The sequence below is a fragment of the Gymnogyps californianus genome, chromosome 11 (genome assembly GCF_018139145.2).
Source record: "Gymnogyps californianus isolate 813 chromosome 11, ASM1813914v2, whole genome shotgun sequence".
NCBI lineage: Eukaryota > Metazoa > Chordata > Aves > Accipitriformes > Cathartidae > Gymnogyps > Gymnogyps californianus.
Genome location: NC_059481.1, coordinates 23,725,364 through 23,746,195, shown reverse-complemented (window position 1 = coordinate 23,746,195; position 20,832 = coordinate 23,725,364). Strand labels below are relative to the sequence as shown.

The following is a 20,832-nucleotide window of genomic DNA, read 5'->3' as shown; positions in this document are numbered from 1 at the left end:
CCTTGTCCTGGCCGTGGATGTGACCCTGCACATGGACAGGTACCGCGGGGAGGCTCGCCAGGCTGGGTTACCACTGAAATGAATTGATTTGCTCTGCTGGTTTTGGCTGGGGCAGAGTTAATTTTCTTCACAGTAGCTGGTATGGGGCTGTGGTTTGGATTTGTGCTGGAACAGTGTGGATAACACAGGGATGTTTTCGCTGCTGCTGAGCGGTGCTTACACAGAGCCACGGCCTTTTCTGCTCCTCACCCACCCCAGCAGCGAGCAGGCTGGGGGTGCACAAGGAGTTGGGAGGGGACACAGCCGGGACAGCTGACCCCGACTGCCCAAAGGGACATTCCGGACCACGGGATGCCATGCTCAGCACAGAAAGCTGGGGGCAGAAGGAGGAAGGGGGGGACGTTCGGAGCAGTGGCGTTTGTCCGCCCAAGTCTCCGTTACGCGTGATGGAGCCCTGCTGTCCTGGGGACGGCTGAGCACCTGCCTGCCGATGGGAAGGGGTGAATGAACTCCTGGTGTTGCTTTGCTTGCGTGCGCGGCTTTTGCTTTACCTGTTAAACTGTCCTTATCTCAACCCACGACTTTTCTCACTTTTACTCTTCCGATTCTCTCCCCCGTCCCACCGGTGGGGAGTGAGCCAGCGGCTGCGTGGGGCTTAGCTGCCGCCTGGGGTTAAACCACGACATTTGCAAAACCGGAGCAGGCATCAACACAATGCAGAGGCTGAAGCCTTTTGATCTGTGAGTCACCAGTGGGCTGCCAGCATTTACCCCATCGACCCAGCTCACATTTTAATCACACAAATCCCAGTTGCAAACAGCAGCCTTAAATGATTTTCAGATGCAAACTGATTGCCCCTGTCCGCTGCAGCTAAGAGAGTAATCACACCCCTGCTGTTGCCAGTACCTAAACCGTCTCCACTTAATGGCGTTTCCAGTGAAAAATCCCTCGAAATTCCCCAAGGGGAAGAGAAAATATGAAACCCTACCATTTCCTTCAGTAACTGTTTAATTTAACATACTCGTGAGCTATAGCCATTAAACCCCAACACATTTAGTGGCTATCCCTTAGCAAAACCTGGGAGCATGACGGAAGCATGGGACGGATGGTACCGCTGAGAAGGAAAACAGGACTGAACACAGGCTCTTGAGACATAAAAATTTACACCACATTGGAAAGGAATAAAACACAAATGGTGAAGTCATGGCTTGTGTTTTACATACAAATTACACACAGCAGTTTCCCCTGTTGTGGGACTGAATGTTGTTCCCAACAGCGCAAGAAGAAATGCACCCTGGGCTGTGTGACCATGTTGCACGCATGGCGTGGCTGATGCTCGGCTCAGCCTTTCTCCGTTCAATGCAAGTAGGATTGCCTTCGTGGTCTCCCAGTTTTTGGGCGTTCTCCATAGCCTGAAGAGTCATATGGAAAGGAATTCCTACCTAAATGCTCCTGACCCTCCTCCGGGGACCAACCTAACAGCAAATCCTCCCTAAGACAGGGAGGGATTAACACTCAACACTCCCGGACCGGGCGATAAGGGCTGTGCCGGCCGAGTGCCTCTCCTCGTACAATATTGGATATTCTAGTTAAAAGAATCAGCTAACCTTAACAGAGGTGAATCTATATAAGCAGGAAAAAAGGTTTTTAGCTTGTAAGAACACAGAAAAACACCTTAACCAACCATTACACTGCTACGCCGTAACTGCATACAGAAATCCAGGCGTGTAAGTACTTTGCTGCTCACGAGGAAGGATGCAGTGAAGGGGATGCACTGCTCACCACCGGGGCCAGAGCAGCTTTCCCTCTCCTTCACAAATACATGCAAGGGAATGCACCGTTGGACTCCAAAACCAACATGTCATTTCACTCGTGCCTTGGTGTCCCTGACTATCCCCTCTGCTCCAGAGCGATGCGGGCAATGGCTTCGGCAGAGAAAGCCAGCAGCGGGGAGACGAGGGTACGGAGCCTTCGCACACACCGCAAGCCCTGGACTCCTGGGGGTAACTAAAGCCAATACTTTATTCCTCTGCCCTGTCTCCACTTCTTAAATTACGGCTATTTAGCTTCAGTGCGTAAACATTTTAATGAAAATTACAGAAATGGGTTGCCAGCTTCAAGTCCCTTAGGGAAAAAAAAAACTAACCCAAATGGTCGGCTGTACTGGTGGAATGCTAGATGCTCACTTCATATATATAAAAATAAAAATAAAAGTCAAGAGTTTCGTGCTGGCCTGCCAACACCATCAAGAGGCTGAAAATGTCAAATGATAGCACCATAAGCATTTCTGAGAGGTCTCCCCTGAATTATTGCTGCTTTCGTTTCCCTTCCCCAAAACGTTTCCCCGCCGGCTGCCCAGCGGCAGTGTGACCCCGACAGAGGGTCCCGGCTGCCCCGGCATCTCCCGCGGGACCAGTGGGACCTGCACAGCCAGCCCACGCCAGACCTTATTTTTCAGACCGATGGTTTGAGCACCGTTATAGTGTAGCACAAATAAAAGAAATCAAGCCTTCCCCGTGTTTTGAAAGAGCACCGCGCGGCTCGTGGGCAGCACCGTCCGGCACTGCCGCGGGACGAGGCAGAGCCGCAAGTCCTGGCTGGGACCCAGCTCCCTCTTCTGCCGTGCTGCTCCGGGAGCCGCCGTGGGTCCTGGCACTTCTCGCCCTCGGGGACGGTCCTGTCACCTCCTGGAGGCCCGCTCGTCCCCACGGTCCCGGTCGGGCGCCGCGCGGTGCCCGTGCTGGCGGCAGCTTCGGCAGCACTGGAGGCGGACGGTCGGGAGGTGGCACCTTCCCAGGACCCGCAGGGTCTGGCAGAAGCCGAACGTCAAGCGGTCGCGCTCGCAGACGAAGCCTGGAGGGGAGGCGAGAGGGCGAGGACAGCGTTAGTGCCGGCACTGCCGGCGTGGTTATCAGGCGTTTGATGCGAAAATTGGCACGTGGTCGGCAGAGACAAAGACAGACCACAGCAAACGCAGAGCCCACCCTCATCTGGGTACCGAGCATCCTCGTTATTTCTAATTGCCAGCAGAAATAACACCTCTGCTACCGTCCACAGTTTTGCAGTGTCTTCCCAGGGTAGCGAAACCATACGGAGGAGCGGAGCTGAGCCCGGGGCTCGCTCCCCGGGGAGGAGGGTCCGTGCTGGAGGCTTGGGAGAGGCGACAAACCTCCCCGCAATGACATCTCCTCCCAGTCCCCAAACCTTCCCCGCAACGCCAGCAGAAGGTGGCAGGAAGGCGATAATTCATTTTTCTTTGCATTGTGTTTAGATTATTTCGAGGACCCGCACCATCTGCTTCGCTTCCTGCAGGTGTCTCGCAAATGGCAAAACAACATTGGCACTGCTTTGAGGACGGGCTTTGTTTTGGGAACTGCTGCTCCAGCGCCAGCACCCGGCCCGCCGGGGCAGCCCCGCTGCGGGGGCAGCACCCGGGCCAGCTGCAGCAGCGGCCGTGGTGGCCATGAGTCGCAGCCCGGCCGCCCCGGCTGAGTCACTCGCAGGCTGAGCAAACTGTTTGCAGAAACTGTTTCCTCTCTGCAAACAGTCTGGAAATCACAAATCCCTCTCCGGGGCCGGGAGCGCCACGTTGGGGTGTTTGGTCCAGCGCTTGGGTTCACGGCAGGGGGAGATGCGAGCACTCCCCAAAGAGACTTTGCCCTTGGGGTGCGATAGGGAGGAACATCCCACCCCCCCCAAAACACCCTCACACCTGCCACCGCAGGCAAACCACGGTGCTGTGGAAACCACGGTGCCGTGCATCCCGCGGGATGGCGTGGGACGTGGCGAGGAGGGGACAGGCCTCCCCTGCGCCGTCAGCAGAGGCTGCAGAAATCAGCCCCAGTGGCTCCCAGCTCCATCGCCAGCCAGACCGGGCGCAAACAGGCTGCAGCTCGGCTTAGTTACAGCGGCAGAGACCCATCACCAAATATGCATTGTTTATAAGAATATATAGTTGGTTTGCTTTAATTTTTAATTTCCTCCTTTTCTACTTTATATCAAAACAGGTGTGCACCTCGTTGAGCCTCCAGCATCTCAGCCAGTTGTGTAAGACTCGTTTAAATTACATCAGCTCTGTCTAATTTTACCTCCCATACAAGTGATTAAAATAAATGACAGCTCTTCTCTGAAAAAGCAGAGTCGATGCTCCCCGGGGCGGACGCATGGGACCAGCACCCCCTGGTCCCCCTGCACTGCCTCTCCCCGGGCACCCTCCGCCTGGGACCATGCCGAGCAGATGCAGAAATGGGGCAAGTAAATGGGCTTTTCTCTTTCTCAGGACACTTTTCTGCTGGGGAAACACCGGCACCAAGCCAGGGAAGCTCTCACTGACCACCGCCCCTCGCCATCTCCCCTCTGCAAACAAACGGCTTTGCTCAGGGAAAGGCTGCTGCCCCGATTCCCACAGGGACGAGCCGACCCGCAGCGGTTAATGCAAAGGACGCAGCAGATGCAGAGCAGAGACTTTTCCCTCTGTTTGGGATTTCAATCACAGCCCTCACCCCAGCCCCCCAGCCCATCAGTAAGGAGGTCACTATACTGGTCTAAAATTAATTTTCTATTTCAGTAGAGGTATTTCCTCTCTTCCTCTCAAGCCACAGCTCTTTCTGCCCGGCAATAGTGTCTCCGCGCCCTGAAGAAACCATTTAACACAGAAGCTGCTGCCTGCTGGCGCTGTCGGATCCAACAGCTGCCGACAGACTGGGACCGAGCGCCGGATCCCGGCCCCGCATCACACTCCCAGGCTGGGGGGTTTGGTCTGACCCCCTGGGTGCTGGGGGATAATACGGATTTTTCCTGCTGGTTGAGCAGAGCAGACAAGGAATTGCTGTGAAGCCCAGAGAGGGCCGGGTCGGGAGTGGTGCTTGTCCCCGGACCTGCCGTGACAGCAGCCACGCTGAGCAAGAGAACCAGAGCCGGTCGGGAAAAGGGAAGCGTTTGCTCATGCGATGCTCCCTCGGGGTCTCAGGGATGGTATTCCCCAGGAGCATCCCTGCGGCTCTGGCATGGCATCCTCTGAACCCCCAGGGCCCATTTGCATCAGGACACTCGAGCCCACGAATACATGTCTTCCCGTTTGCACGTGCCGCAGGACAGGGATGTCTCAAGCAGGGATCCTAAAACACCTCTGGGGTGTCTGATGAGAGAGAAAAGCCTGTGGGCATGTCAGCCTGCAGAACCCCCCCCTCCCGTCCCCTACGGCTGGCGACGGCAATACCGGGGCGCACCGGCTGAGCCGTGCCTTAAAACACCCTGGTGCGCAGCTCCGGCTTAGCACACTAATCTCAGCCACTCTCCCCTCGTGCAGAACTCGGTCATCATTTACTCTTCACCGGGGCACGACCGCTGGGCAGCCCCCACCTGCCCAACCTGTGCTTCCTGCGGGATTTATGAACTCATCGTGTTTCGAGCTGCTGGGTTTGGAAGTGATATCGAGTAGGAGAGATGGAGAACACAGCGACGGCTCCCGGCAGGCACAGACAGGGGCTGGCGTGCTCCAGGGGGTTAATTATTCACTGCATTGCACGGAGCAAGTGTAACAGCAGTAAAAACTCCACGGTGTTTAGAAGAACTCAAGTTAAAAATACTGCATGGATGGATGGGAATGTCACTGGCGTTTCGGAGAGTTGGCACTGCAGTCCCGGGGCGATGCTCCTGGGGGGATGCCGTGCTGAGGCAGACCCCCGCCAAGCACCTCGGTATTTTTAGCACACTGCCGCTGTGCCTTGCTGGGCTTGTTTCTGTTCACAAGCCCTCTGCTTATCACAACTGTCTTCCTAGAAAGCTATTTATGGATCGCAACCAAGTTGCCTCCTGCCTTCCCTGTAAAGGCTAGGCTTCTGGAGCCTCTCACTGCAAGGTCGCTTGCCAGGACCACGGGTGATGGTTTAGCTCTTTTCTGATCCCTTTCCAACAAGTCAACACCCTGGGCGCTGGTAGGAAATTCCCGTACCTGCACTACCCAGAGCCGTACACAGGCATGAATCAGCCCATCGCTCTCCTGCCAGGAGTTATTTCTCTTTGTACTCCATGTTATCCGCAAAGGTATGAGCCTACTGCGGAATAACAGCCGGGATGGGCTCGGCGGAGGGTGGAGAAGAGCCACCACCCTTGGCCAGAGGCATTGCTGCAACTACTCTGCTGACCTGACATGAGACCCCGCAGCAGGACTCCGGGTTTCCAAAGCATTTTAATAAAATGAAGTCAACGGGAGTTGTTGAGCGCTCATCGTTTTTCCAGATCGGGCCGTGCTTCGGTCTGAGGTAGCGTCTCAGCGTGGATGTGTGCGCGGGTCAAGCTCAGGTCTGAAAATCTTGGCTGAGCTCGTGATTCCTCCCTGGAATTTGGTCTTGGGCAAGGGTGTAATAAGCACTTAATTTGTCAGCTCTTCAGAGAGGGTCCCTACAGAATTGACCCAATTTTCATTTAATCCTTTTACTGTTATTTTTCTCTATTAACAAATTTTTTTTATATAATCCTAACACTTCATTTGAACATACGCTCCAGTGTTCAAGTCTATGCCAAATTTTAGTCTAAAGAAATAGCTTAAAGCAGGGCTTTTAAAATCCAGGCTAAGTCAGCACATTAGAAACTGAAAACCCCCACTTTTTCTTGGTTGTTTTTTTAAGTTGGCGTGGAAGTCACTTTAAATTTCATTTAAGCTTCTGCCATACAGACCTAAGCATTTACTTTTATGCTTGGGAAAAATAAACTTCCTGGAACAGGTTTTGTAAAAACAAGGAAAGGTTGAGCTTAGAGCTGAGCTAGCAAAACCAGAGAATTAAGCTGCTGACCTCTGGCCTTCGGGATGCTCTCGGAGCCAGTGCCAAATTTAACAAGTACTATCCCAGGCTCCTGCTCCGGGGCCCGCGGTGCCCTGCCCTGGGAATGAGCACTGGCGAAGGCGGCACATTTCATCGCAGGCAGCACTAGAGCTGCAGTCGCTGGTCAGCATGCATGCGATGTACGCTCAGCTGCCAGGTTTGCCTGCACAGGTAGGCACCGACACGGCCACGGCTTGGAAAACTGGGAGAAAAGCACAAAAACCCACCGGTTTTCAGGTGTCAGCCCTGCTGCTCCCGGCACGCCTCGCTCAGCACCGTCACGGAGCTCCCATTGGCAGCCCCTGGGCATCCAGCCTGGGGATTACAGAACAGAGGGAGGAAAATACTGGTGCTCTCTAAGAGGTTGAGAGGGATTATCCATTTTTTAGAGTCCCTGGATCCGACAGAGAGAAATTCTCATTTCTGAAGAGCTGCGGCAGAGCCTGGACTCTCCCTACGCTCTGCGTTGTCTTCCCCTTCCTTCTCATGCGTGCAGGGAGGGGGAGAAAACGCCAACTCTGCCGAAATGAGTCGCTGAACACGACCCTGCCCTCCTCTCCAAAATCCAAAACTGCCTTAAACACGCCGTGTCCAGAGCTTCCCACAGCCAACCCTGCAAGGAGCAATGGGGCTTGAGCAGGCAGCTGTGTCACATCCACGGAGCCTTTGCTTCTTTTGCCTTTTTTTTAACATGAAGATTAGGCAGGGTAAGGGTGCTTGGCAGCAGCACTGAGCCCTCCTCTATTTCAAGACCGAGGGAAACCGGCTCCAGGCAGGACCCTCAGAGCATGACTGCCGTGGCTGAGCGTCGCTGTTCCTCCAGCCATGGGTAAAGCACCATTTCTTCATTCTTGTCCTTGCTTTCTCTGTTTTCAGCACTTCAAGGCCAAGATCCTCTCTGCTGAAGGTCTCTCTTCTGCATGGAAAAATATGCCTTTGACGTATTCTGGAGAGTTTTCAAAAGAGTTAAGTAAGGGTTAATCTTTTGTTGGGATTAGGCTTTGCCTCCTCCCTGCCAGGCTGTTATCCAAGGCTGGCAAGAGGCTCCTGGCAGAGGAGCCTGGGCTGCAGCCGCGGGTTCCCTCGGTGCCCGCACAGGGTGCTCAGTGCCCGCACACCCGCGCCCAAGGCAGAAGAGAAGCAGACTCTTGTACTCTCCTAATTGCTTGCACTGGCCACTGAGGTCCATTGTGATTTACGCTTTCTAAAACTTAAATCTACCCAGCAGTTGCCAAGAAGAAGGGAGGAGAAGCATCTCCCGCCGCCGGAGCACAAGCATCTCCCGCCGCCGGAGCACAAGCATCTCCCGCCGCCGCTGGTCAAACCAAGGTCATTTACATAAAAAGTGTGCAGCACTGCAATAAGGAAACCCTACTGTTCTCGTCGGGGCGAGGAAACGTGCCTTTCCTGGCACCATCACGGTTACTATGGTTTTTTCCCCCCATTGCCCAGGTTTTCACGGGAGCCGCTGTGCGGGCACGGCGTGGGTGGGCCGGGGTGGATGGGCGCCTGGGCGCGTTACAGTGGGTCTGCACAGCACCGTTACTGCTCGGCCCTGGCATTTGCATCAACCCTCTCAGCGGGAAGGGCCGATATGGGGACGCCTGAACAGACTCTGCCAGCCCCTGTCATTGAACGCCTGTTTCTCCATAAGGCTAAAACGTGTAACATTCATTTCTCCTGCATTTAATAAAAACAGGGAATCCTTTCCCAAGCACCCATTTTCCATTGACATTTGTTGTTAATTAGCAGTAAATAAAGGGCACTTAATGACTCGCTCAGCAGCACCTCCCTGTCTTGCCGCTTGGATACAGACTTACATGCTCAAATGACAGAGAAAATTGGAATTTGCTGCAATTATTTCTAGTATGTATCCCTTGCGGACAAACTCAGCTACATGCAGAACCATGAATAATTTCATTTCCCTACTCAAAGCAAGCAGGAATATAATGTTTAATTGCCAATTAATCTTGAGGCAACTAGAAATACAACCAGCCCCTGGATAATGAGCCCGGAGCACAGCAAACGGCAGCAGCTGAAGAAGGCGTCGGGTGTCTGGGATTTGCCCCAGCACGTCCCCGGTGTGAGCAGGGGGGCTTCACCCCTGGGTCCCCCCCGCAAGGCATCGCCCCTCTCACAGCCCCACCAAACACGGTCCCCTGTGCTGGCTGCTCCCGGGACACAAGGCTGAACTCCATCCCGCTCCATCCCTTCCCGCTGGCTGGAAACCTTTGTCCCGTTCCCAGAGAAACTGTATCCACAGCCAGTTTATACATATTTGTTCTTGGGCCAGCTGAACGCTTTACCTTAATTCCTTTGGTATTTAGAGCCTGAGACACTTGTGGGGAACAGCCGTGCTTGCTAAGGTGCCTTGGCTGGAGCGAAGAAGCGGACCCATCACCTGCTTGACACCCGCCTGGAGTGAATTTGGGGAATTTGCAGACTCACCCAGTACCGGATCCAGAGAAACCAGCATGAGGAAAATCACTAATTTTATGACATTTACCATGATGAGCACCCCACGGGCTGCACGCGTTCGATCCTGAACAGGGCTGTTACACCCATCACTGATGGGGTCTGGCCAAAAGCCATCGTGCAGGCACAGCCACTGCATTTGCAGCAGCGGGGCGACTGCGGCTCGGTTCACCCATTAGCATCCTCCTCCAATACAGAGCAATTGCTGCTTTTGTGTTTTAAAACTGTTTGACCTGCTGGATAAACCGGCACCGTTTTCTCTGAGCTCTCACGTGGGACCTGCTGCTCAGCTCCTTTCCAAGATGGCCGTAAAACAAAGTATAATACTTAGACACAGAAATAAACATGCCGTGAGGGGGTTTTTCCAGCTTTCTGAGTTGCAAGAAATGATCCGGTAACAGGAGTGGCTGATGTGGGCGTGAGAGCACTGCTCGGGTCGGAGCTAGGCACGGGTGGAAATCAGACAGCACCAGGCTTTCCTGAGCCAGAGGCTGCTCTTATCTCCCTGGCAGCCCTGCCCGAGGTCCAGCAAATCTGTTCCCGCTCCTATCGCCCAGGCCGTGCTGGCAGGACAGCGATGCCCTCCTCGCCCTCCCGGATGCCAGCAAGGAGCCGCAGGCTTTCCCGGCTGCCGCTAGCGTGGGCGAGAGCAATGGCTCTCAGCCCCCGTGCAGATTTTCCTGCACTGGAGTCGCGCTTGTTTGAGTTCTTCGTCTTAGCATGGAGTAAGATAAACGTCCCCAGCCTTGCTGGGGCATTGCACGGAGGCTTCTTGGTGCCCGGCGGGCTCCAATGCTCCCCGGGAGCCATCTAAGGACACAGCCAACCTTATCTTCTCCGCTCACAGCTGGATGCAGCTGTAAAACGACAGGCACATTTAAAAATACCCTCTGTGTAATCAGCAATTAATTTATAACCTGGCGACAGAACAGGATTCTGGTTTTAATTAATTCCGACCTGCTTTAACTGAAGAGAGCTGATTGCCACCAGTGAGATGTTTGTTTATGCTTAATCTGTTCCATCTCTGTTAAAAATTCATCTGATAATGGTTTTAACATTTAAACTCTACTGGGGTTGTTCACATTTTTGTGTCCAGTGAGAACACAACTGCTCACAAAGACAAATACATGATTTTGCTGGTATGGGTGCACTTCATGTTACAGGAGATAGAGGCTCCTTGTGCTTCTAACATAAACACATGAATCACTCCAGCCTGCATTAATCTTGTGCAGTAAAGATCCTTTAAAACACAGGAAAGGGCTGGAGTTTACGTTCAAGCCTTTTCTGGGAGCCTCTGCCTGTGGATTTACACATCTGTGATTTCCTGCCATGTGAAAGTTTTGTTCCTCTTCATGGTTTGGCAGGAAATGTTTGTATTTCCAAGAGGCGTTTCCTGCCCTGGGCTACAGCCAGAGCATTTATGTCATTTTTAATCCAGGATTTTAACATTTATTTGTGTGCTTCCTACACATCTAAGCGGTTATTCTGGTACAACCTTGGCTACGCCGCGCGGCTCCACGGCTCTCATCACCAAGCCCAGCACAGAAATTTTCCCTTGACAAAAATAGCCGGAACCGCACACCATTTCTTGAGCAAGCCTGACTAATTATTTCCTAAATGTTGAACTGCCAGACAGACCTGCAAATGCGGGAGGGTCGCGCAGCCGCTGAAAAGGAACGATTTAATGGCTAAAAGCATCCCAATGGCCAGCGGTCAGAGTCTCCAAATCCCAGTTAACCGAAGCCAATGCTTCTGCCCTCTCCAGAATAGGTGTTAGGAGGAAGACGGCTGGATACAGGACAAACACAAAGAGCTGAAAGGATGAGAGGGGGTGTCCCAGGCTGCAGAGGGGGACCTGCACGGAGGTGCGGGGCAGCCCACGGGGCCAGCTCCTGCACCCTGGGCACTCACTGCCCTCCTGCCCCGCTCCGGCTCTCAGCCCTCTCTTTGTTCAATAAACCTCCTCAGGGTCTAACGTTTCTTTCTGGGCAGACAAAAAGCTTTTTTTTGTTTGCCCAGACACATTAAAAAGATAAGGTTGATTAATGGTTGACACGCTAATATCAATGACATCTAATCCTCTCATTATATTGCTTTTCCTTTTAAGTGCTGTTAACCCCTGCAGCCCACAGATTGCTGGCTTATAGGGAACTGCCTGGTGCCGTGGGACGTATTTCTCCGAGTGAAGGTGAGGAGAAGCCAAGCAAGTGCCCATCGCATGGCTGAGCACCGCGGCTGCAGCCGGAGCAGGTAAATGAAGCTGGCGGACAGTCTGCATGGCTCAGGTTAAAATGGGACCAACTCCGCGAAGCATCTTCTCAGACATACCCAAAGATGCTGGAGAACTGGTCTCATCTCACTTTCTAGTGGTGAGCCCAGGCTTGTTTCAAAAATTTTGTGTTCTGGGACTTTATCACTAAACAGCTTTCTGGTGGTCAGAGAGCTTAATCGCTTGATATTTCCTTCTGGCTTCCTTTTTCTGAATTACAGGTTGCTTCTGAACCAGGTCCCTTTGCCCCACGCCACCCCCAGCGTGGTCGCTCAGGCGAGCGCCGGCAGTCCCTTTGCTGGGCGACGCTGCTGCCTCTGACGAGCACATCTCAGCTCACGTTCGTGCCAGTAAAAAAACATGCTCGGCCCCTTGAGAGCCAAACGCTCTGGACATTTACAGATGGTTATAACATTCCCACTTAATTATCGATTAGCCAAGCTAGCCTTACACAATTCATGTATAAAACACCCCCTCCATCTTCCCGCAGACACATTGCTTTTTAGTGGGCTGACTGGTTTTTCCTTCCTGCCCCATCACTCTCCTTGCCGCAGCCGGCACCAGTTCCCCGTTTGGCAGCACCATGAGCGCCATGTGCCCATCGCCCTTCCCCGCAGCCGGTCCCCCGGCTCGCCCCTGGCACCCAGCCTGTCCCACCCCGGGTGCTGCTGCGCCGGCGCCGGCTGCACGGCCCTTCCTGGGGTCCCTTCCCGGGAGCAGGACGGCGTCGTGCCGCCGGCCAGCTGGGAGAGCAGGCGGCACGACCTGCCCCAGAAACACTAACTGAGTGTAGCTCGTCTTTCAGCACGGCCAGTTATTGCTGGCGTCCTCCTCCAGACTGTCCGGGGGGACGAGAAGTGAAAGGTGGGGAGAAGAAAAATAAAGAATGAGTCTAAACTTGGCTAGAAAAAACATCTCCAGTTACCAGACCCAGAAACTGGTCATGTTCTTACACAGCCTTTACTTTGTTTCATGGCACGGCTTCGAAGAGACCAAGAAGACCACCCAGCCGGTGCCCAGGACGCCCACCCAATGCCCACTAACACGCTGCCATTTAAACCTCGCTAGCTCACAGCACGCCAGGTAACACTGCGTTGTGCCTCGTCACGCCGCTGCGCGACCCACGAGCGGCAAAACTGCGCTCACCTGAGTTTCTAACCGGGTGTTGCTGCATCAGCCCTCACCACTGCTGCGTGGTGGAAAAGCGTCTCCAGCCACGGCAGAGGATGGTGATGGAGGACGCTGCATCGCTCCTCCATAAAGCTGATGACGGAGGAGCCGCCCGCTCTGCAGGTAACTGAGAGCCTGGGTGGTTTTCACACCAATCTCCACAATTATCATGTCCTCAAAACGCAGTGTTTATCCCAAACAGTGCACCCAAGCTCTTGGGGAGCATAACCACACTAAAGACAAAACATTCAGCTTTCAGGATGGGCAGAAGGGCTGCGGGGCGCCGCTCGCTTACCCGACTCGGAGCTCTCGCAGTCCTGCGGGTTGCACTTCTGGGTGCTCTCGGGCCAGGGCTCATGGTCGCAGAGGCTGCTGTCCTCCTCAGCCAGCCCCGTCTTGGTGTTCATGCACTTGACCTGGCGCCGCTGGATGCCCCCACCGCAGGGAGCCGTGCACTGCGGGAGCGGGGCAGCCCCATCAGCTCCTGGGGGGGGGGACCCGTCCCCACACCCCGCAGAGCCGCCCTGCAACGCCACGCTGTGCCGGCAGCACCGGACCCCGGGAGCTTTTTATTGCAGTAGCCTCCAGTTTGGTTTTGAGGGTTGGGTTCCCCCCCCCCCCCCGCCTCATTCCTTGCATTTAGTGCAAAAGCCCCGCTGAGAGGAGCCGCGTGCTCCCGCCTGTGCCCGCTCACCTCTCCCCAGGAGCCCACCACCCAGGTGGTGCAGGGGTGCGTGTTGCAGGGCCGGGTGGTGTTGGGCCGTAATGTCTCCTCGCAGCGGCCCAGCTCCGGGCACGTCACCAGCCGCTCCTGCTCCCCGCCGCCGCACGACTCCGAGCACTGCCGAGACACAAGCCGTGGAAAGGGGAAGCCAGCGGCACAACAGAAAGGCAGGCACGCTCCATGCATTGGTGTCTTAAGGAAATACACTGCAAACCCACTCTGCAAATACACAAAACCTGCTTCCCAGGCGGAGCGCCTGCTTTGCAGCTCCCCCTGCTATTAGCGGCTGGTTTCCTTTTTGGTGCTTGAAATGGGCTGGGAGATTCCCAGAGGCAGGAGGATCCAGCAGACCCACTGCAAGTATCTGCTTAACTTTTGCAGGCGTGTGAAGCACATCGCTGCAGGCAGCTCAGCCCCCCCGGCCACGCGCTTGCCCAGCTACTGAGCATTCGCTCTGGGCAAGCAAATGCCGAGTGCTGGCCGAACGCGCTTCCTGGGAGGAAAAATAACTGTGGGTGTGAAACAACCCATCACAGGCACGCACGCTGCGTGTGCCCAGCCAAGGATGAAGCCCCGCCGCAATGCCTGGGGGTCGGGCACTGCCCTCCCCGCTCAGCCCCCTCCCCGGCAGCCCCTACCTCTCTCCAGGAGGACGTGTACCAGTCCAGGCACGGTGTGCTCTGGCAGGGGAGCTGTGCCAGCGGTTTGTAGAGGACAGCCTGGCAGTGGAAGGGCCGCAGGAGCCTCTGGTCTCTGGTGTCGACGCAATGCACGTCCCGAACCTTCATCCCCCCGCCGCAGCTCCTGGAGCACTGGGAAATGACACGAGCATCATGCTGGGGAAGGGCTGCAAGGGCCGGTGCAGGGGGAATCCCTCTGGCAACGGAGGTGACCCCAGAGACACGCTCTGCCTTGGGTTGGATTGAGTTGATACTCAACCTCTTTTCACCTCTTTCTCTAGTCCAAGCTAGAGAAAAGTCCATGCAGCTCTGAATCTGTCACTGCCATCCCTCTGAAAGCAATCGGTTTCCAGTTGTAATGGCAACAAAGTCTTTATGCATTAGACAACTGATAATCCCAAGAAACGGCGGCCACCCAGAGCAAGGAGGGTTGTTCCCACCACTGAACCTACTGGATTCACCCAACCGAACTGCAAATGCTCCCCGGTAGTGCAGAGTGGCCAGAACGTTTTCCAGAGACTTTCAAACCACTCTTTGTTTAGCTTTTGCAAATTCACGGCTTTTTAACCAACCCAGGAGCAGGAAAAATGAAAAGATTATTGTGGGATGAAGTAGTTTGAACTCTGTGGCAAGTGCAAAACTTTGCCCTCTGCCTTTGTGAGCAGGAGCATGCCCTGAGAGCAGGTACTGCTCCAGCCACAGGGCACGCACCACCTGCCTTCATTATTCTGTGGATTTTTCGGGACCTTCCGTACCTCCGCACGCCTGTTTACCTTACTCCAGTTCCCCACGCGCCACGACGAACACGGTCTCAGGGAACACCTCCGAGCAGGGACGGGTTTGTTGGCAGCGGCACAGCCGTCATCGCTGCCGGTGCTGCAGCGCACGGTCCTCCAGATCGCGCCCACGCCGCAGGTGGCCGAGCACTGCAACACACGAGGCAGACTCCGGCTCCTCTCCTCTCCCGCCAGCCCCAGCGGGGCTGTCCCCTCATGCCCCAAATGCCCCTGATGATGCCCTGTGGCTGGCTCTGGCCGAGGATGGAACCCAGTGGCCCAGCAGAAAGGCCTCTGGGGACTCAGCTCATCACCCCCTCCATGGGCATCAGGAGGGGTGCCAGTAAAACTGGGGGGTGCGGAGGCAGGGCTGCAGGACGATGCGGAGAGAGGAGCTTTCCCGGAGGCTGTGCCCAGCACTGCCTGGCAGGGGACCGAGCCCTGTGGAGAGCTCCCCATAGTGAGAAGCTCCTCTCTAACCAGTCCCACATCAGGCAGCCCTTGGTTTGGGGGAAGGAGGAGGCAAATCCTCCTCCATAACCCATTTCAGTCATTTCTGGTCTGGCTGGGACTGTCTTTTCTCTCTCTGTTCAGCTTTTGGCTTCCAGGAGGATTCTCATGCCGTGACCCCGGACCCCAGCAGCGATGGCCATCGCCCCAGCCACGGCCACCCACAGCTTGGTGGGAAACGCGGCAGCACCGGGGATCTCTGTGGATGGAGATGCCTTTAGCTTTTTTTCCTGCTAGGTCTCTCTTAATTAGCACTAATGGCTTCAACCGTTTGACTGCTGTCTCATAAAGCTCTGTTTCATGCCCTTCTTTCACAAGCACTGCCTGTCCCCTGCTCTTTCAGTAAAGAGTAATCCAGTAAAGATTTCTCTTCACCCGAAAGGCAGTGCCGCCACCTCCTCTTTTGGATCCACCCCTCGCTGTCGAGAATGATCTGATTTATTTTGTAGCAGCCTTTCCATCTCAAAAGCCTTTGCAGGGCTTTCAAAACACACCCGTGTGCCTCCATGTCACAGGGCTGCCACCAGTCCCATCCCCGCGGCAGAGCTCCCTCCAGCACCCTGGCTCAAGTGATGTTCAAAGCTCTTTTATAAACCCCACATGTGGGACTGTATTTTTGCTGATATTAAGTATTGTCCTGACCGTTACTGGGTCCTTTGTGCAGCCTTCTTAAAAGACTCCCCCAACGCTCAGTCTCCGGTGCTCCACGACACCGAAGGCTTGTTATTTTTGTGCTTTCTGATAAAAGCCCGCTACTGTGAATTGCAGCAGCCGTTTGTCTGCCAGTGCAAATGCTATGCAGAGAGCAGCCCCGGGACAGCTAGGCAGTAAGATAGCTGATAATTGCTGATAATCCCCCATTCCCTGCATTCAGCACAGCCCCTTCCCTTTGGTAATTTGCAGCCCTGATGCGCCTTACACTTGACATTTAAATTTCTGTCTTTTCGTGGCATATTTTAAGATACTCTCTCCCATACAACGGCAGGAGCTTGCTCCTGTGCTGGAGCTTGCTCCTGTGCCAGGCTCTGGCCTCCCCGGGTGCCCAGCCCCGGCATGGGGGCTCTGCGCTTGCCTGCTCTTCCAGAGCGGGCAGGGATTCGGGTGGGGAGCGCGTTTCCCTGCCTGCCGTGTACTGCCACCACTGCCCAAGCACCTGCCGCCCCGGGACCCTCCCTGCAGAGCTGGGGAACGCCGTGCATGGGGGAACCAGGCCTCCTGGAGCAGGGGTGTGTGCCAGGGCAGCAAGCCAGCTGATTGCAAACGTGTCGGACTGGGCTGAGCCGAGCATTGCGGAGCACAAGGAGCTGCTGCCGTGGCCGGTGCCCAAGGGAGCGGGACAGGACGGAGCGGCAGTTGGACCGTGTGTGAGCCATGCACACTTTTTTGCATGCAAAGAGCAATGCCCCAGAGACCAGCCAGGAGAAGGACAGGTCTCTCACCTCCGTACCGGCCATGTCACGCTTTTAATGGGACTCAACACATACCTCGCTCCAGTTCCCGACCTCCCAGCTGGGCATCGCAGTGGCTGCCATGGTGGTCAACGGCAGAAGCAAAGCCTCCTCCTTCTCCGTCTTTTTCTTCTCCCAGAGCAGCGGGGGGGTGGGGGTGGGCTGGGATAACTCGTGCACTCCATCACTGAAAGCAGATGGCCCTGGGGTTGCCCACGGTGAGCGCTCCCCTGGCATGGCACTGCTGAGCGGGGCCCCGCGGGAGGCTTCCTGTGCACGGGGCGATGCTGGCTCCGGGTGGTGGGACACCCCCACGGTCCACCACGCTGGTGGGGACTCAGAGGGCGACGCTCCCGCTGGGTGCGTGGGAGGGCTGTGAGCCGGGGCCGTCGGCATGGCTGGTGCCAGGGCATGTTGCTGAGTGAGGCCGCTGGAGGTGAGCTGGGTGGCTGGCCCGGGCACGGCGGGGGACAAGGACACTGCTGGTGGAAAGGCTGTAGTGGCCACCAAGGGGGCCGAGGTCAGGGATGTGGGGGTGCGGAGCTCTGGCTGGTGCCCTGCTTGCCCCACGGGGCCCCCGTCAGCACCCGTGGGATAGGGACTCCCAGCGGGATGGGTGCTGCCAGCACTCCTTCCTATCTCCCACCCCGGTCCCTGCGGGGTGGGGAAGGAAAGACCTGCCCTCTCTGTCCCACGGGCTTGCTCGTTGGCCGCCAGTGCTGCGTGCGTGCCCGCCGTCCCCTCCGGCATTTCTGCCCACCCTTCCTGCTCCTTGGTCTTGGGGGCAGCACTGTTAGCATCGCCGGTGATGACAAGACCCATTTCCCTTGAGTCTTCACGGCCTCTCTCCACAGAGCCGGCCAGGTCGTGCTGCTCACCGCTGGTGTTACCCGGCCCCTCTGTGCTCACGTGCCCCTCACCGCTGCTCCCCGGCTCTCCCAGACTGTTGGACATGTCTGCGCCAGTGCTGCCTCTGCCAGCGGGCAGTGGCGGGGAGGGATCGTCCAGGTAAGGAGCCTGGGGAGCGAGGCCACGGGCTGGAGCATCCTCCCCAGGACTGGTCCTTGTCGGCACGGCTCCACGGGGTTCATCCAGGGATGGGTGGCTGTGGCTGTTTGCAGAGTGGTGACTTGTGGTGCTCTCAGTGGGTGGGTGGTCCTCGGAGCGGGGCACAAGCGTTGCGTCCTCCTCCTCCTCACCCATGAAGTCAGGGATGGCATATTTGGGAGCAGCTGTCCCCGCATCCTTGGGGACCACGCTCAGGAGGTCATTCACGGCTAAACCCCCAGGCTCTGTCTCTCCTTCGCCGTGCACAGGAGCAGAAGGATTTGCTTTGCTGGTCACCAGGTGGTCCTCACTTGCTCCTCCTCCTGGCTTGACAGTGTGCAGGACATCAGCAGGCATCTCACGGGACCCCTCCACGTCGTTGGTGCTCAGCTCTGGCTTATGCCCCTCGCCTTTGGTCTCTTTCTCCGTGAAGGGATAGTAAGACAGATCCTCATGGAAGTTGATAAAATTATAATCGTAGTAAAAATCGTCAACAAAGACATTTCCCTTCTTGGCTGAGAAGTCCTCCTCAGTGATGATATTGACATCATTGGACTCCGGAATATTTGAAATTAAGGGGTTAAATTTAGCAATGTGGTTGCTGGGGATGTAATGGATTTCATTAAATATCTCTCTGCTGGAGGACCCACTGCCAGACCAGTCTGTGTTGGCATTGTCTAATTTCTTCTGGCACTGCGGCAAGGAGCAAATAGTTTCCGAGCTGGGTCGTTCTGCAGGGTCACAAGCGGCTCCAGTGCTGTTGCTGCAGTAAACAGGGCGCCTCTGTGTCCCATTTCCACACGTCACGGAGCACTGGGAAAGGAAGAGAAATGCAAACGTCAGGAACGGGAGTGCGGGCGATGCAGGGTGCAGCAGGAGGAGCGGGGACGGGGACGGCAGCAGTGCCACAGCCGTGCCTGTGCCACTCGCCGGTGCTCACCTCTGAGATACCGAAGTGGGTGCTCGACCGTCCCATGTGCCGCAATGCTTTGGGCACAGGGAGGAGGGGCTCCATGTCGCTCTGCCACACTCCCACCACCCACCTGGGACCCAAGACGTCTCCTGTGCCAGTCCCACCAGTGGCATGGGGTCCCCCGTACTAGGAGTCAGGAGCAGAGGGCACTGGTCACACCAGTACGCAGTGTTATTACCGGCCAAATCTACCTCTGGGGCTGTCTCCCCGTTAGAGACCGTCCCAGTGCAGGGCTGGTATTGCAGGGTACTTTGCTCAGGGTGATCCTTGACCTGCACTCCAGCCAGAAACAATTTTCCCGGGAGATGGACATTGTGAAGGGCATTGGGTAAGATGATCTAATAGGTCTTTTCTATGACCTATCGCCATGAATTGCATCTCTTCTTCTAGAAAAGAATTTTCTGAAGCAGGGGATAATAACATGGGTGTTGTCCTAGTAGGGAAAAAGCAAGGGTCAATAAGGAGCTTTGTTGAGGACACTCCCTCCTTCACCATAATGGTCTCTTTGAGATTGTTCAGTATAAAAGAAACCCACAAGCTGGAAAGAAGGACAGCAAAATTTTCTGCTGGATAAGTAAATCATAGCGCTACTAACATCACATGTGGGCTGCACAAGCCACAGGCCACCGCAGTTTGCGGTGACAGATGCACAGAGCATTAGTCATGTACATCAAAGCGCCTTACATGACCCAGCCAACAAGAACAAACGGTCAACAAGGCAAACAAACCCAGCGGAGGGGATTTCTGCTGAAATCCCTGCTATTTGGATGAAAATGGATGGGCTGAGGCGACGGTTTGATGCGCAGCCACCACCAGCACGTGGAAATCAAGAGGTTAAGGTGGACAGGCAGAGCTGCTGGGCTGGGCTGGCCGGGAGATGGGAGATGTGCTCCTCAGGCAATATATACTCCCGTATTTTGAGCTTTTCTCGTCTTTGCTCAGTCCTGGCGAGGGTCAGGTGCCTGGTCGGGACCTGCCCTGCACCCCACGCCAGTCCTGGTGGGCTCCCGGGTGGGTGCCCACCCCGTGGGACGTCTCCTCCCAGGCAGGGTCTGTCCGGAGGAGATGCTGACCCAGCAGCCGGGGCCGCCGTGCCATGCCGCGCCGGCCGGGGCATCCCCAGCTCCGTGTCTCCTCGACAATGCTGGGCAGGAGCCGGAGCGACCCTGAGGACTGTGCCCGGCAGGAGGGACTGTCCATAACACCGCGTGGCCACCGCCAGGCATTTCCACCCGCTACGCAGTGTTGCCGAAACAAAACATTACTGCACCTTAACATCTGCGGGAGGGGTGCAAGCAAGCTGCTTCTCCCTACTGGGATGGCACTGCCAAATCAGGGAAAACAGACGTCAGCTCCCACAGCGCGTGCCTTAAGCTAAAATTTCTCAGCAAATGCCTCCAGCTCCATCCAGGAGATAAATTCCAGGTATCGCAGCTCTTGCAGGGGGAAGGAGGGGGCTTATTTGCCAAGGCTCTGTTATCAGGAAAGCCTCTGGGACACAGATAAGAAACGATGGCTGTGAGGAGCCTCAGGGAGGAACACCCAGGGCTTGCAGGAGGGTTTAGCATCAAGCACACGACTGCAGGAGGCATCACAGCAGGCTGCACGGTGGGACGCGCTCCTGCCAGGAGACGGACGCTCCCGTTCGTGTATTAATGGACAACAAATAATACTTCTGACCGCACTGAAAACTTCTTTGGGAAGTCCATAAAGCTGGATATACATTGCTTTAGGGTCCTTCTGAAGGCACTAAGTCCCAGTGTTTAAGCACTTTGTTGGGCTACCCAAACCGCAAATAACCCCTTCAGCTTCACGGGCTGCCCGGGCGCTGCCAGTACCAGACAGGCGTACGTGCTGCCCGGCCTGAGGGTCTGCAAGTACAGAAAAAGCAACAACTCCCTATTATTATCGCTGGACAGAAGGACCATCTTTCCGG

At 55.6% G+C, this 20,832-nt stretch overlaps 1 protein-coding gene across 1 annotated transcript in view; it reads right to left on the bottom strand.

Annotated features, from left to right (window-relative positions):
• Positions 1-1,144: 1,144 nt before the first annotated feature.
• Positions 1,145-20,832, bottom strand: part of ADAMTS7 (ADAM metallopeptidase with thrombospondin type 1 motif 7) — a 52,454-nt gene continuing 32,766 nt past the window's right edge. The window contains exons 19-24 of the mRNA XM_050903557.1: positions 16,913-18,736; positions 14,916-15,068; positions 14,101-14,274; positions 13,433-13,579; positions 13,034-13,193; positions 1,145-2,853 (exon numbers count right to left, since the gene is read on the bottom strand). Of these exons, the coding sequence (XP_050759514.1) occupies positions 2,681-2,853; positions 13,034-13,193; positions 13,433-13,579; positions 14,101-14,274; positions 14,916-15,068; positions 16,913-18,736 (2,631 nt within the window). The 3' untranslated portion in view covers positions 1,145-2,680. The remainder of the gene's footprint in view (positions 2,854-13,033; positions 13,194-13,432; positions 13,580-14,100; positions 14,275-14,915; positions 15,069-16,912; positions 18,737-20,832) is intronic.